Here is a 16,054-nt window from a genome sequence, read left to right on the forward strand (position 1 = left end):
AAAGTACGAACCGACAAGACTCTGCCCTCGGGTCTATAACCTAACCACAAATAATGAGAATGATACAGAGAATTCGGGCATTAGCAGCATTATATAAGAAACGTAATTGTTGGAGAGACTGAAAAACAAATAATTAATTTACTCCAGAGATGATTCGATTGAGAGGAATCAACAGGTAAGCATTCGACCTCACAAATACAGTGATCAGCGTATAGATATGTGACGAGAAATCATTTGTGCAACTCGTTTCGCGGATGAATAATTTCGACGCATCGTCTTTCAAAACAGCGTTGAGAATAATACTAACGAGATCGCAATCAACGACCTGTGTGTCGGAGAACAAATTGTTCACGAGACTGAAGCTGGAAGTTATACGGGAATCTCGAGCTCGGGGCGACGTGATTCTCAGTGCTTGAAGTTGCTGTCAATTGAATTTTTGTTATCCACTTTCTGTATCAAATCAGTTAATTCTTCGTTAAATGAGTAAAAAAGGAAGGACTATATAAAATTATCGGAGCATCTGAAGCAAAGGACCAACCTGTCAAGTACAGTAAAGGTTATCATTAAGGGGGAATTTCACGTTGAATCGCCGTATCAAGTGAATGGAAAAGTAATTAACTCGTAGCTTTGTTTAATTAGTGCAACTTTTTAGAACTTTTCGTACGCGAAACTTTTCAAAAATCGAGTGGAAAAATAATATTTTTCACTATTAATGCTGAAGGGTGGAAAGTTGCGGTATTAATGAGGCGAATTATATAATTGAACCGAATTTAACTTCGACGGTTAACCTATTCAATGAATAATGAATCCACTCTCTTTCTGTGTAACATTAAAAATACCTGGTGAAAGATACGGCACGCTTTTTATTCGACTCGATGAAAAATTTTCCATCCGAAAACCCTGCGGAGCTCGTACAGAATATCTTGTGATCCATTTTTTCAATATTTGATCGTAATTTATGTAACGTAGAGAATTGTAGTAATACTGAGATATATATAAATATTTCACGAGAAAAAAAAATGGCCCGAGGCTCGATTATTAATGCATTTCATTATTCGATATAATTTATCTACAGACAGATCGCCATATCGGTGGCATTATGTGTGGTTAATCCGACACGGATTTTCCCCAAATGGGGTGCATGTTTAACGATAATATATAGACAGATATACATATTTACGTAGCACATTCACATATATATCTGTGCGAAATCGTGTATAATAAAGTAAAGCTGTAACGATAGCAGTAACTTTATTTCGTGCTTGGACGACTGAAAGTTATTGCTCCTTCCACGTCCAATTCCCCTCTTTTCCACCATAACGTAGTAACATATTCATAAAAGTGCGTTCCTCGCGTGTTTTATTGTTTCATCTCCAGCATACTCTTACGTTCTCTCCTTTGGTTTTTCAGTCTCGTTTTACGGTGCGAGCTACATCCATTTTCCAGTGCAAGAAGCGAAGGGTGGTACGGACATCAGTTTTCGCTTCCGAACCCACCTACCAGACGCGATTTTGATCCTCGCCGCGGGCAAGACGGATTACTGTTTGATCAAGCTCGAAGCTGGCAGATTAAAGGTTCGTATTATTCTCAGGATTTTCACCTCCACGTTGGCCTGCCCTAGTCACCTTCCCTCTTTTCTCCCCGATCTGTACCTTCCGGCGTTCGAACCTCGTGGCCGAGTTTCCCTTCCCGCATATTCTCCCAACGATGTTCCTCATCCGACAGAAATCAGACGAACTTTCATCCTTCTCTTCCTTATCGAACAATTTATTCAAACTCTCTTCCATACACTTCATTATATTGGACTATCATTAAAGAGATCGTAATACCTTGAAAAAAAAGTCTTCTAAGCATTCTCTGTACAGTGCTACACGTACATACTACATACATAAGTATGCAGTACATTGTATACATATAATATGGGGCATTCCAGGCCGATTCAACCGAGTTTTCACTTCGACACCTCCGATTTTGTCCGAATTTTTTTATGAGGTGGTACTACTTCTGAAAAGCACTCAGGATTTTTTTCACATTTTCCCGGCCCAATTTTTCATTCGCATATAATTTTTAGCCCAAATTTAAAAATCTAAAAAAAAACTCACATAAATCTCATTTACATATGAACAATTTTGAGCGTTGAATCAAAGTGGACGCAAGTGTTCTCCTGTTGGAAAAAGCTTTTTTAACACAAAACAAAAATCGAAAAATATAGAAAGAACTCAGCTGGACTGTTGTCCAATCATTTTCTTATTGAGTAAATCTAAAAAATTCCTGAATACTTATCAGAAGTAGTACTAACTCGTAAAAAATTACGGTCAAAATCGGAGGGGTCGAGGTCAAAACCCGGTCGAATCGGCGTGAATTTCCCCATATATATCAAGCATTTTATATGTAAGCTTCTTTCAAACAAGTTCTGTTTTTTCACGATAACTTTTTAGTCTCCTCTCCTCATTTGCCTCCCTTCGTTTGCCTTTCATCGAGTCTCTAATATAGTTCCCTTCAGAATATTGATGCCCGTAATTTGAATCGTTGTAGGACAACAATGATGCGTATGTTTCCACCGTGTCTCCCCATTTCTCTTCCTCTCTCTTCTAACATGTATAGATACACTATTTTCATATTTACACTGCCATAACAGGATGAGATACGTTTTAACGTTGACAGACTTAGCTATCTTTTTCTCTCTCTCTCTCTCTCTCTCTTCCTCCCTCGATCTACTCACCTTTCTATATAGATATTTTGCTTTTGCGTTTCCTCGCTCTATCTTCTTGCGACAACTCGTCGAGGTTTGAATTTGCGTGAAAATCGCGCTCGCGGAATATAGAACGCGGAGGAGCGATAAAGCTTGATGGACCAAGAGAAGAAGGATCGTGCTCGGCATGACCCGAATATTCAATATTGCTAGATATGAAAAAGCGAAGTTTACTCAGTTCGCCAAACTCGCCGAATGAAAACTCTGCTCAAAAATATTGACAAATAAATGTAAATACGAGGGACAATTTACCGAGGGATTCTCTTTCTAAAGCCTGTATCTCTCGAGTGGATTTTAAATAGCAACACAAAAGATATAACTAAACCCTGACTTTGATTGGATTAGGGAGTGCGTGCACGAGATTGTTTGAAATTTTTAGTTAAAAGTCTTTGGTTTTTGGTGTGCGCAGATTTTCAAGTTACAATAAGAGATTTCTAGAGAATAACAGAAACTCTGATTTCTACTGATTCTCACTGATTTTCAGTTTTTCGATTGAACTGTAACAAAACCAAACTCAAAACAGAGTAATTAGTTCTGCATGATCTCCATGAGTAAATAGCAGTTTTCATATCACCAGAGCTTTTACAGTAATTGCCATCAAACACAATCAGTGACTGCAGTTCAATAGCACGCTTTATAATTATGTGTATATATGTCATATCCGATGTCAATAGAATGCCAGTAATTGACTCAGTTTGAACGGGTAAATGGAGCATTGTTTTTATAACAATCATTCATGGTGAATTTCGGAGACGCGAGCATCACAGTCACTGCGACGACAGAGACAAAAAGAGGTAGAAGAAAAAACAATTAACTCGGAAACAAAAGAGCTGTATTATATTTGAGTCAATGCCGAAGCGATTTCCACGAATTATAACAACGTGTGCAATTCGAAGCGGCGTTGTACGAAGCGAAATGCGTCAATCGGAGAATGGGAGGCTGGATTATTCACCGAAAATGGACAGACGAAATTCGATGATCAACCGAATGAATACATTACGTCAAATTCACAGTACACGGGAATTTATTAAAACAGTGGAAACGATGCAATGTCCTTGATAGAAATGTAGGATGATTGCATCCCAGGACATGGGTTTATGGTTTAAATAGCACTGACTTCATCGATGCACGCAACATCCATCGTAATACTAATTTGATGGCATACTTTGACGACATCGGAGCTTCTATTTATTGGGATTGGAGATGAGGGCATCAGTCGTAGCCGGAGTAGGTAAACTAAACTAGGATTACAACTGCCATGGGATCCTATAGGGGCTTTATCGATCTACGGAATCCTCCTTACACAGATACGACCCCCATATATTTGTGATTTCAAGTGGTTCTCGAGTTAGTAGGATTTCTTGCGATCGTGGGAACGAGCCAAGTCCATCCGACCCCAATAATCTTATCAGTGTCGTTAATCCACGAAGGGCAAACAAAACGCACTTCGGCAAACTGAATAAAACGCAGATACATTGTATGTAGGCCAGCATATAGCCAACATCCCAAGATCGGAGCGCATAACTTAATTTTCCGGACGAGAGGCGTGGATTAAACTGATAGACAAAGATCATCGGTGTCGAAATTGTCAGCTTACAAGAAATCTCACTGTACATCCATAACCGGTCGATTGCTCAAGGCTGGTTAACATTCCGCCCACTAGGTCCTACGGCTCGAAGAAACGCTTGGCGATATGGCTCGCGCATCAGAGACGGTGCGATGGGGCCGATGGGCAAAGTAATGCTGGAGGATAGGTGGCGAAGATAAATATTCGCAAATCGCCGTGGCTCTTCTCAGATCCCTTTACACTCTCACTCTTCCCATTCCGGCGCCTCTGTGATGCTTCCACAGTAAGAGCACACACGCGTCTAGCTTTTATGATAGGCAATAGGCGTCTGGCGAGTTAGCCGAGAAGATAAATACCAAGCGGACAGAACTCTCTCGCAGCCTCGGCGGCCGGGGGATGTTGGCTACGTTGTACGGGATACATATAACCAAACTTGCTCTTCATAGCGTATATATTGCTGAGAGAGAGAGAGAGAGAGAGAGGTGTACGTGCGGCGAGAGGGATAGAAGACAGCGATAGAGGTCGCTGGATCGATGTTCGAAAGCTCAGCCAGTACGAGAGTAGTGACTCAGGCGGTGCTTTCGAAGCGGTCAGCTTTACCCACCACCGTTTGCATACGTATTATAAATGTATATGGACGAGCAGAGTGTGTCACCAAATTCGTGGCTGATGGACATGCCGTAAATATCTCAAGCGACCAGTCCTAGGCATTTTCTCTCCGATTCAGCACAAGTGCAACATTGATGAAAATTCTTGGATAATCAGGAGGATTATCGCTCGACGCTCTTTCATTGGCTTTTTTGTATAAGTCGCATCGGCTTATTGATTCGGTCCTCACCAGCGATTCGTCGAAAGGTCAAACGGCTACGAACTCATCTTGTCTGCAAAATTCAGCGGCCAAACTATTCTTCGCAGCACAAGCTCGTTTTGGGGAGACGTCTTGTGCTCCCACAAATGCTCGCGTAAGCATAACACATAAATTCGTGCATACAATCCGTTGTGGCATCGACAGATATCATCCATATTACTGTCAGTACATATCGTTTCTCCAAACTAATACCCTCCAAATGTACGTGTATATGCAAGTTCACAAATATGCGCGCGTAACCCTGTCGTTATAACTACGTTCGTACAAATCTGCAGGGATAGCGGTAAACGTTAAATTTGAGAAATACGAACTTGTATACATTTGGGATAGAGAAAATTATGTACGAGGCTTTCCCAGTCGCGGATGAACCACGCATCATTTTCCGTTATCCGTTCAGCAAATGTTGACATTCGTATCAGCTACATATGTGCTCAATCATCGCACCGGAGTGCCACCGGATCAGGGATTATCCTCTGATTTGCTTTGAACTCCGCTTAATCGTACACATTTGCTTCGACTTTGCTTATTCGCATGAAGAATGTGACCAGACTGTACATGCGGATTCATGAACTTTAGGACTCCGCTCGATCCTCGGTCACCTTCCTTTCTGTATGGAACGAGAGAATACATGGTGCGTCGACGCCTGAATGCGACTCGCCAATCTCCATTGATGGATACTTAAACTCGGATTTGGGTTCTTCGAGCAATGGAATAAATGGACTTCACAACACAGCTGACCTCAATTACGGCAGAATTTTCCCCAAATATAATGAATTTCAATACGACTATTCAACACGTACGGGGGATTGGAAAGTGATCAGAGCAGAGCAGAAACCGAGCCCGCTTTATATTTAGTGCAGTGGATTATAGATAAATAAACTTCAGGTTCAGAGACCTCGGTCAGGAAGGCACAAACCTCACGATTCAAGAGTTATACATGACCCACGATATATCTGAGTCCGTGCATGTTCGGTTTGGTATAGTTCGTGGCACTTGTGTATGTGCATCAAACTTCGCACCCATGCTATACAAAACGGAACATCCCGCTGACTGTCTCTCTTATACGTTACACGCTCACACTCGTTCTCTCCCTATCTGCTGGTTCGAGCTGGTTCGATTCCAATCAACCGGCCTAACAGGCCTAACAGGCCGGTTGATCCATCGATCGATGCGAACCCATGGGTTCCCTCTCTTTTGTCCCTTTCTTGTCTCCGATGCGCTCCTCCTCCCACCTTTATTCTCATTTCTCTCTCCCTCTCACTTGCCCATGCGCATTTTTCTCCCTTTTTTCAGGGTTTTTGCTGGTGATTTTTTTGTTTTACCACTATTCTTCCCTCCCAACTTCCCCACCCCCCATAACCCTTCCTTCTTTTGCCCTCCATCCTCCGACTTCTCATGCTCAGTTGCCGCTGCGTGTACTCTCGCTATGCCTGGAAATGAATAACGCGAGGAGCTTTTTAGCTTTCACACAAAGCCAACGACCATTCCCGTGGCAGCCCTCATCCTCTTACTCACCCCCTCGCTCAACCGACGTTTGCTGCCACTTCTCTTTCTCCCCTGAAATAGCCCCGCCAGCCCCGGTGCTTGCCCCTCAATATATATTCGAGCTGCCAGTGTATCTCGAAAAAAACGCTCCGACGTATACGAGAGGTGAACGAAAAAAGCAAATTATAAACGCTCGTCGATCGGGACGCGATAAAGGGTCGGGTGGCCCGCTCGGAGAGGGTTTTTTCTACGAACCTTTAAATGAAAATATTTTTTTTTTTTTTTTTTTTTTTTTTTTATATCCGACCAAGCACTTCTAACATTATTGAGAGGATGCCCTTTCCTTTTATCGAAATACTTAAAAATGTGCAGGCTCCACATATACGAATAGAATGGAATGAAACTCGATCAAATTCACGAATCGTCAATCGATTAACGTTCTCGATAGACTCAAGAGCTTTCCACACGATATTGCTACCCTGCTTTTTTTCAATTCGTTTGTTCCCGTGAGTGAGAAAACGAATCGCGTTACACTGCAAATTCTCCAATTTCTGAAGCTCAAATATGACACAAAATAAACCAGCTGCGTAGTAGAAAAAAATTCACAATCTTCCGCAGTCCTATGAAAATGATTTTGTAGCATTTGAAATACTTAAAAAATAGAGCAGAGCCCGGGAAAAAAAGTTGGCTTCGATCGGCTCGGTAAAATTCAGAAAAGAAAACCTGATCAAGAAATTTCCATCATACCTGAGCAGATATTTGAGATTTTCGAGATTTCCAAAATCCCCTCGGGACAGTCCTCCTTGATATATGCAATGCTGCAACATTACATATATTTTCTTTCTCAATCCACAGCCGCTCTTATTCTGCTTCCCCTCGGAAAAAGTTTTACGACAATGAATTACCATATCATTGCCAAAAAAATTCGGGTAAAATGTGCCAAAACCCCTCGTCGATTAATCTCGAAGAAAAAGGATCGTCCTAAACCACCCCGATTGTATAAATATATTGATGCATACCTAATCGAGTGGGTTAAATAAAAACATTAACGAGCCCCGGTTGTCCTCGTGTAAATATCACGATCGTGAAATAAGGGCTCCGCATGGCCCACATAATATATCGGAGAGATGGAAGAGGGAGAAAATCGAGGAGGTTGAGAATGATATATCGTAAGGTCTGCTTGTCGCCACGACGACGAGACGGCTATACGACGCGACTGATCGTCTCGTTGCAGAATCATCGCAACGTTATCAACGAGGCGATCCAGAAGCAAAGGATGAGGACCCAATTCAAACTGCTTCTGTGCATCTCTTCATCTATAATATTACTCTCACTTGACTCCCCACCGCGAAATATATCCTTCGCTTTCTTTCTTGCTCCCTATCTCGCGCTTTATTCCTCTTTCTCCCCCTGCTCACAGTTGAATTCTCTCGGAACGTACTGAGAGTGAGTGCTTCCTATAGGAAAAAAAGCTGAAGAAAAAAAGCACATTTTATGACCTGCCGTCGGATTATAGTGGCTCGGTTGTCAGAGTGCAACAGCCATCGCTCGTACACATTTATTTTTACACGCACGTGTATATATATAATAATACATATGAGTACATACCGATATAAAGTGCAATCGCGTATACAGCTTATATGTTTCACACATTTCGTACATACATTCCATGACTCATACGTACAGGCCCTTTCAAAAGTTGCATCCAATGACCGAAAAAAGGCATCTTATATCCACGCGCAGTATTTTGGTACGCCCGGAGTCATGTGCGTCGTATAATAAGAAATTTTCGACAAATGTTTTACAAGTTCTAGCGTATGTTTATTAAATTTTTTACGAACGGTAAGATACCGGAATCCTTATTGAACTGAATTCGGTGGAGATTTTTTTTATTGCAGCTACGAAGTTTCCGCGGTATCTACTAAGGTACCTACTATACATTTGATCCCATATAGATTAAAATATGAGAAACGTTTCTGGAGCGTAATTCAGTGTTTTAGAGGGTTATGAGATATGATGTGATTTTAGTATATAGATTATGAGATGATTCTGTGAATGAAGAATCATGAGAAAGCAAACCGTTTGATTTGTTCTTTTTCTTTTGCACTTCATGAAACGAGATTCTCGCTGGGTATTTGATCCGTATACACGTGAAAATTTTCATTCAATTCGCCACGTTCTGGCGAAAAATTCTCGTACACATCACCTGGTGTTTCCTGACCGTTTCAAAGCTCATTATACCCACCTCAGTCAAACTTTTTTATAAGCGATTTTTTGTTGCTCGTTTTAAAGTCTTTATTCTACCGAAAAATACGCTTTTCTCATATATTCCGTCATGGAGACTTTTTCCACGACGCTGTCTCGTTTCGGATTTCACAAAAATAATTGCTACTCACCGGTCTGTAATAATGTCTGTCGCACATGTGCGTGAAAGCTCCCGCTCTCTCGCTCTCTCCCACTTTCTCTTGTCCCCCCCCCCCCCCCCCCCCCAGGCGAATTTTGTGACGGAACGACCGTATTTTAATTAAAAAATTTCATTTCTAGCTCTTTGCACAACCCCACTACGGAATGAAAGGCAGAATTTTTTATTTCCAAACACCACCGTTGTAAAGAAACGTGTAACAGACCAAAAGAGAAATAGTTCACTTTTCATTTGACCGTGGGCGTCTATATGTTTGTGTATAACAATCATAAAAATAATTTGACCCAATTACTGCAATAAAGAGCTATCAAAGCGGCCCCTTTTTACTTTCTATATGTTATGAAAGATGCAATATGAAATTATTCCTCATTGAAATGAGAGCAGTTTCAAGTATATTCTTTAATGAGTAAAACTCTTATTCCAACACTTTCTCACATGTGATTACTCATTTGATTTCACGTTCTCTAGTGTTTTAGTGGTTATACCTTCGATAATATAAGAGCGGCAAGGTAAAACGGCGCGGTACTTAAAAAATTGCTACAATTATTTTTTTATTATTCGTTCTTACAATTTTGTAATTTTTTTTCCAGAAACGGAAAAAAAGAAATACTTTTGGAATTTTCAAAAATAGTTTCACAAACGAAGAAAAACAAGAAATTAAAAAAAAAAAAAATTACATTGAAAAAAAGAAAAAATTTTGAAGATCTTATTTATTTGTGACTCTTTTTTTAAAAGAAATAATCAAAGTAAATTGAATTGAAATCGCAGTGGAAAAAATGTTCACTGCACTTTGTGGGACCACGAGAATTTTTTTTCTGTTTTTTCGAAAATTGCAAAAATTTCTGTACGTTTCTTATTGTTTGAGAGTAAGAAATAAATAAAGCTTCTCAAACTCCTAAAAATTACGATACTTTTTTAGGTATCCCGTTTTGCCCAGTCTCCCCTACCAGAAATTTTGAATTCTCGTGGGCAAGATCCGAATCTCCCAGAAATTCTCGGTAATTCCAATAAATTTAAACTTCAGTTGACTTCCTGTTTAATCCATTTTGCGCAGAGCCCAACTGTCACGTTATGTATTTCGAGCTCAACAACATGGTTAATCCACTTTTCTGTATAAATCAATGTATTCAATGCGTCATATAGAAGAGCGTACGGAAAAACGGAACAGCTGGACAAAGCAAAGCACCCCCTCGAAAAAGTAGAAATGTTCCTCCGATGAAAACTTGTAAAATTTGATTATTTCGCTCAAGACGTGTTTAAAATATGCCATTCTGTAAAAAACCCATTTTTTTCAGAAATTGACATTGTTTTTAATTTCTTCCACGGTTTATTATACAAATAATTAACAATTTTTTGGAGATTAAAAAATTGGCTGACATAATGGAGGACAAGCGTTAAAGGAGTGATGTTTATTTTAAAATTGTACATTTCTTAGAGGAAAAACAAAATAGTATCTTTTGTCGTTGGAATACTGAAAAATTTGACGATAAGACGTATCAGATACGTCAAGTTGTACCATTTAACAACTAGAATGACTATTGTTTATCAAGTACACATTATAATCATTTTCATTGATATTACCAAAAAAGCAAATGAATTGTATTTCATACTGAAATGTGTTAAATACTGTGTTTATTCTGTAATCAATACTGAAATAGGCCGATTTCATTGATATAAAAAAATTTGAATTTTCGCGAAAAATCTTTTTTATATCGGTTATTAAGTTTTCACTGCACGTCCCCTATCGAATGACGAAAACTTTTTTTTCGAGCCATTTTTCATCGGGAATAAAAAACATGCTAAATTTTTTTGGGGAGGGGGGAGTGTTTTGCTCTGTCCGACTGTTTCACTTTACCCCGCTCTCCCTTCCTCCATTCAAAAAACAGCGTCAATCCAAAAAAACGTCCAACGATTCCCTCGTTAAATCAGCACAATGTTCGTTGATGTTTGTCAAAAGTTATTCAGAAAGCTAATCAGTAAAATAAGTTGAAAATTTGGAAAAATGCATGAATTTCATGAAGGACAAAGTTTATTTACCAAACGTTAGTGAGAAAAAGAAAAAGTTTTAAAAATAACTCATAAAGCGATTCGAATCGAAGTTAAAAAAGCTAAAAATTAAAATTTGCAAATTGCTTTCTCAAGATGGTCAAGATGCACCATGCTCAAAGCTTACTCTATGAGGTGCTATATTTTTCATTTTGCCTTTCCATAGAGGAAGCTTTGAGCATTGTTCCAAAAGCTTGAGAAAACAATTTGTTACTTTTTTAGGATTATATACTGCCCCTAAAACTGAATGACGAGCCATCAGAAAAAACAGTTTGCAACTTTCAATTTTCATAGTTTTTCTATTTACATTGAAATTAAATAATTCAATTAATATGTTACAAAATTTCCAAAAATTAAAGCGGTTAGACGATTTTTCGAAAAACTCATATTTTCGTAAAATTCAAAAAATCATAAAATTTAAACCGCTCAGCCGATATTTCCCAAATTCAATACCGCAACCTTCCTATTATGATAATCTATTTATAAAAAAAAAATCAGTAATAAATCTTAAAATTTTCGGAAGTTCGAGCATCGGCACCCTTTTTTTGAAAATTTCAAAACGTCGTAAGATTCGTATTTTTTTACAAATTCTGACAAAATTATCAGAGAATGAAGCGCTTGTACAGATTAAGATCTGTGCAACGGTAAGCCCTGTATCTCAAATCGTTTTCGAGTTATAAGCGTTTGAATTTTGCAGTGCCAGAACACACACACACACACACACACACACACACACACACACACACACACACACACACACACACACACACACACACACACACACACACCCGAACATTTTTTCTAGATATGATTTTTCGATGTTTTGGGAAATTTTGAGCGCATTGACATTGAAAATCGGGAAAAAAAAACTTTCATCATCACATATAGCTTCCCTATGAGGAAGCAAAAAAGAGGGAAGATCGAATATCAAAGTGGAAAGTTGGATTCCATCATTTTTTTCTATCGCACAGCCAACTCTCATCGGTAAAAGTGTCTGAAAGAAATGTTCACACTCAGTTAAGCAGTAGAGAATAATGTGATCAACTGAAATTCTTCGATTCTTCAGTAAAGCTCAGCTATATAAAGAAAAGTTGGTGACTGGCCATTATCAAAGCTTCGAAAACTATGCAGAGTGCTAGACGTTGCATGGGTTCAAACGTAACACAAATTTCCGGAACAAATATCACGCTGCAAATTGCCATTATCCCGCAGCGAGGATCGTCTTTGGTCCCAAGATAATTAATCAAGCTCGTTCCTTCTCTCTCTCTCTCTCTCTCTCCTCCTCCTCCTCCTCCTATTCTGTCATTTCATTTGGCTTCAACGCTCGCTCACTCGTTCGCTCCCCACTCACTCTTTCTCTCTCTCTCTCTCTCTCTGTCTCTTGGCTCTCCCTCAGCTCGACCAAGAGGTACAGGCCAAATGGCACATCGAACCAGTGCTAACTCCGTTGAATGGCACCTGCCGCTTCAAATGGTTTCCAGGGAACACAATACTCCGCAGTGCTAGTCCTTCTGTCCGTCTCAATATCCTTCCGTACCTATAGGATCTCCCGAACAAAATTCGGTTGGTTGAAGCACTTAAAATACATTATTTTAACCATTATTCTTACTTGATATTTCAAAATTATTAGATCGAGTTTCATTCCATTGATTTAGTTGGCAGCACGCAATAATAAAAATCTTGAAAAATAATCCTAATATTTGTTATGCAAAACAACGACTGATATACAAGATTTCGCAATTGAAAAAAGGACTCTTCGAGTGTTAGAAACTAACAAAAGTCCGGTCGATTTTCATATCCAAATGCTTCGACATTTCATTTGATCAAAGATCAATAAAATTACTGGCTAGAAAAAACCATAAAGATATGCTACGGTCGTTTTGATATTTTTCTATCGCCTGTCGTAATATTTGCCATCCCGTGTGTTCGAGGTGAGAGTACGCCTTGAAAATAATCATTATCACATTGTGACTGAAGTAGTGACCGAAATATATATCCGCATAAAAAGCTACAGGAGGTATTTAGTTGTGAAAGGATATGAAAAATTATCGAGCCAATGGTCAAAGGATTAAAGATTCAAATCTGCCAATTCAATTCGAAATATCCCGTATATATACGTATATTATTGCCCCTATTCCACAAGAGGGGTGTGTGTGCGCTAAGTTCGGCATGTGCCAGCTCGGGGGGTTCTCTGAGTCACTCTCTTTCTCCCGCAAACACACCGCACACACTCACACTTGCACATGTACAAGGAGTGGCTCTTCGCAATTAATACGAGACGGATGAGCTTGGTGTCGAAGCGTATATAATTTGTACCTAAATTTGAGTGTTTCAATGACAGTCATACACAATAAGTTTCTATAATATCGAGTCTCATAGGATATACCGAAGGCTTCACCTTGGCCCCAATGAGCCCAATTTCACACCTCAATTAAACGAATATTTCCATGTTTCGTTACTGCAGATCGATTAAAATGAACGTCATGAATAAAGTTCTGCTAAACGGCCATTCTCACTTGTAATTGGAACACGCGCATCTTGCATCCGAACTTTTGAGTACAAAAAATTTCTGGCATCTTCCACTGCTGCTTGTGTTCTTGGACACAAGGAAAAAAACATCCAGCCGATATTTTCAAGTCGATGATGAAGTTACTCCACTTAAAACGAAGTACCCTCGGTACGTAGTGAGTCAAAGAGTTTTAGTCTTCAATATGGGTAACGTAGTGTATATTTCGGCAACACCGTAGCCCCTGGGTTGGTGTATGTGCTCACGTACAAGTACAAGCATTGAATCTAAGTATAGTCGCGTACAGGAAACCCAGCTTCTGCGTGTTTCGTTTTTCATCAGTGGATAAAGAAATCCAAAGTGTGTACGAGAAAAGAAACATATCCCTAAGCTCAAAAAAGACTTAAAAAATGATTAAATTGACGGTGTCTTCTTTTCATATTTTATATTTCTTATTGTTTCCAAAAATAATTGATGCATGAAACACACAAAATGTTCGTTACAAATGTATAAAATTTCATCGGCAATACTGTGTTTCTATCGTTGACTCAATTTGCGCATGTACAGACGGTTTCGAAAGTGCTGCTGTAACTGATATTCGAATGAAGCGCCATAACCTACAATTCTGCGGTGTTGCCACATTTGCGTGTTGCTCAAAAGCCTTGTCTTATTTCCAGTCATTTCTTAGAACACAAGCAAGCTTTGCATGTTTTCCAAAAAGAACAATGTTCATTGGACATTCGTTTATATCTTCTCTAAATTTTATCAAAATCTGTTTGTTAACTTCAACGTTATAAATTAAAAAGTGCGTCTGAATCACAGATTCACATAAGACTCCATGTTAACTGCGTCAAATTAAATCATAGATATCTTTTTTCAAAGTCAACCAAAGGTCACAAAATTTTAACTGACTCATATTTTTCGAAAGATTTTGACATCTTTACAAATTTTTATAATTTTCTGTTTGTTAATTTATTTACCGAGGGTACTTCCTTAACCCACATACGCATTTTCGAAGTAACATTATTCATGCTGAAAGTTCTCATAACAAGTGCGAAAAGAATAAGCAGGATACATCGGCAGAGCAAACAAGGGGTTTGCCTTTGACTTCTCAGAGACACATACACGCCATTGTAGCACTCACTGAAGAATGCATGTGCATGTCAAAGAGATTCACGTACAAAGTATGTATATTGCTAAAAAACACATTTTCAACTGAGAATTCCCCGGAATTTTTCTCCTTTTTCACTCACAACTCTGCGCTCGTACCGCTCTTTACTTTGCTTCGACTAATAATAGTGTACTATTCTCTCGTTCGATCCACTCGAGTTTCAATAAAATGCAAATAGTCCACTGTAGCAAACTCCGAACGTCCGTGAGACCCGATAAATATTTCAGTCGAGTATTTCGTCAGCGATTCTAGCTTCAGACTTCATTTATGCTGGATTGCTTCGTCCTTTTCTATCAAAAATCTCGTATCCCATGTTATTGACTTTTTCGGAAACGAATGTCCAATTATTTCGCCTAAGCTCTCTCTATACGTGAAACCCGTTGACTGTTATCCCAAACAAGTTATTCTCTCGCTCACAATATTCTTTTTCCAGGAATAATAACAACTTGTGTGAATGAAATGTTTTTTAATATATTTCCTCCGATGAAATGACGAGCGAGGATGGAAGAAGATTGCTGCAGTGACGAACATCGCAGAGATCAATAGACTTATAAGGACTGCATCGCTTCTGTACACCTGCACGATATTTATCCGAAATGTTTGTTTGAAGCTAGCGAAGGCCGTATCTATAATCAAAACTAAGCTACGGATAATTAAGGGGATTATTGTCAACACGGTGTATCGCCATCTAATTGATAATTATCGTCATTGGGTCTTACTACTACGTGGGATAATTGACCAATTGTAGCTTGTTAGTGTAACTTGTCCTGATGTAATCACGATTATTTTTGGAAACGTTGAGCCACGGCGGACGACCCGTATAAGAAGCAACGAGTACTAAAAGGCTCCTTTGAATTCGCAGCTTCATAATTTCTCTCTATCTATAATCATATTTAGCGTTCCGAAATCAAGGCAAATCCAAAAATAATAAGCTACTTGTAAATTTTACGTTCAATTTATGCAATTTAGTCTTCCGAGTCAGTCCAAAAAGAAGGTAAGAAGTCTGCAATAATATCGAAGCCCGCGTACAAACATATTTCCAGATTTGATTCCATCTCCCGCGACTCTTGACACTTTGTGTTAGAGACTTTTTATTTTTTTACGCTTGTAGTTTATCACGTTCTTAGTCTCTGCTCAGCCACAGCTTCATCTTTACTCCCTCGCTACACATAGACAGAAACGCACAGTCATGCAGGCAAAGTCGGATGAAGGAAAATCCCTGAAAAATATAACCCAC

At 39.1% G+C, this 16,054-nt stretch overlaps 1 protein-coding gene across 1 annotated transcript in view; it reads left to right on the plus strand.

Annotated features, from left to right (window-relative positions):
* Positions 1-16,054, plus strand: part of kon (chondroitin sulfate proteoglycan 4-like protein) — a 104,345-nt gene that overhangs the window by 37,217 nt on the left and 51,074 nt on the right. Inside the window, exon 3 of the mRNA XM_043423440.1 lies at positions 1,411-1,574. Within this exon, the coding sequence (XP_043279375.1) occupies positions 1,411-1,574 (164 nt within the window). The remainder of the gene's footprint in view (positions 1-1,410; positions 1,575-16,054) is intronic.

This window comes from Venturia canescens, chromosome 7 (assembly GCF_019457755.1).
Source record: "Venturia canescens isolate UGA chromosome 7, ASM1945775v1, whole genome shotgun sequence".
NCBI lineage: Eukaryota > Metazoa > Arthropoda > Insecta > Hymenoptera > Ichneumonidae > Venturia > Venturia canescens.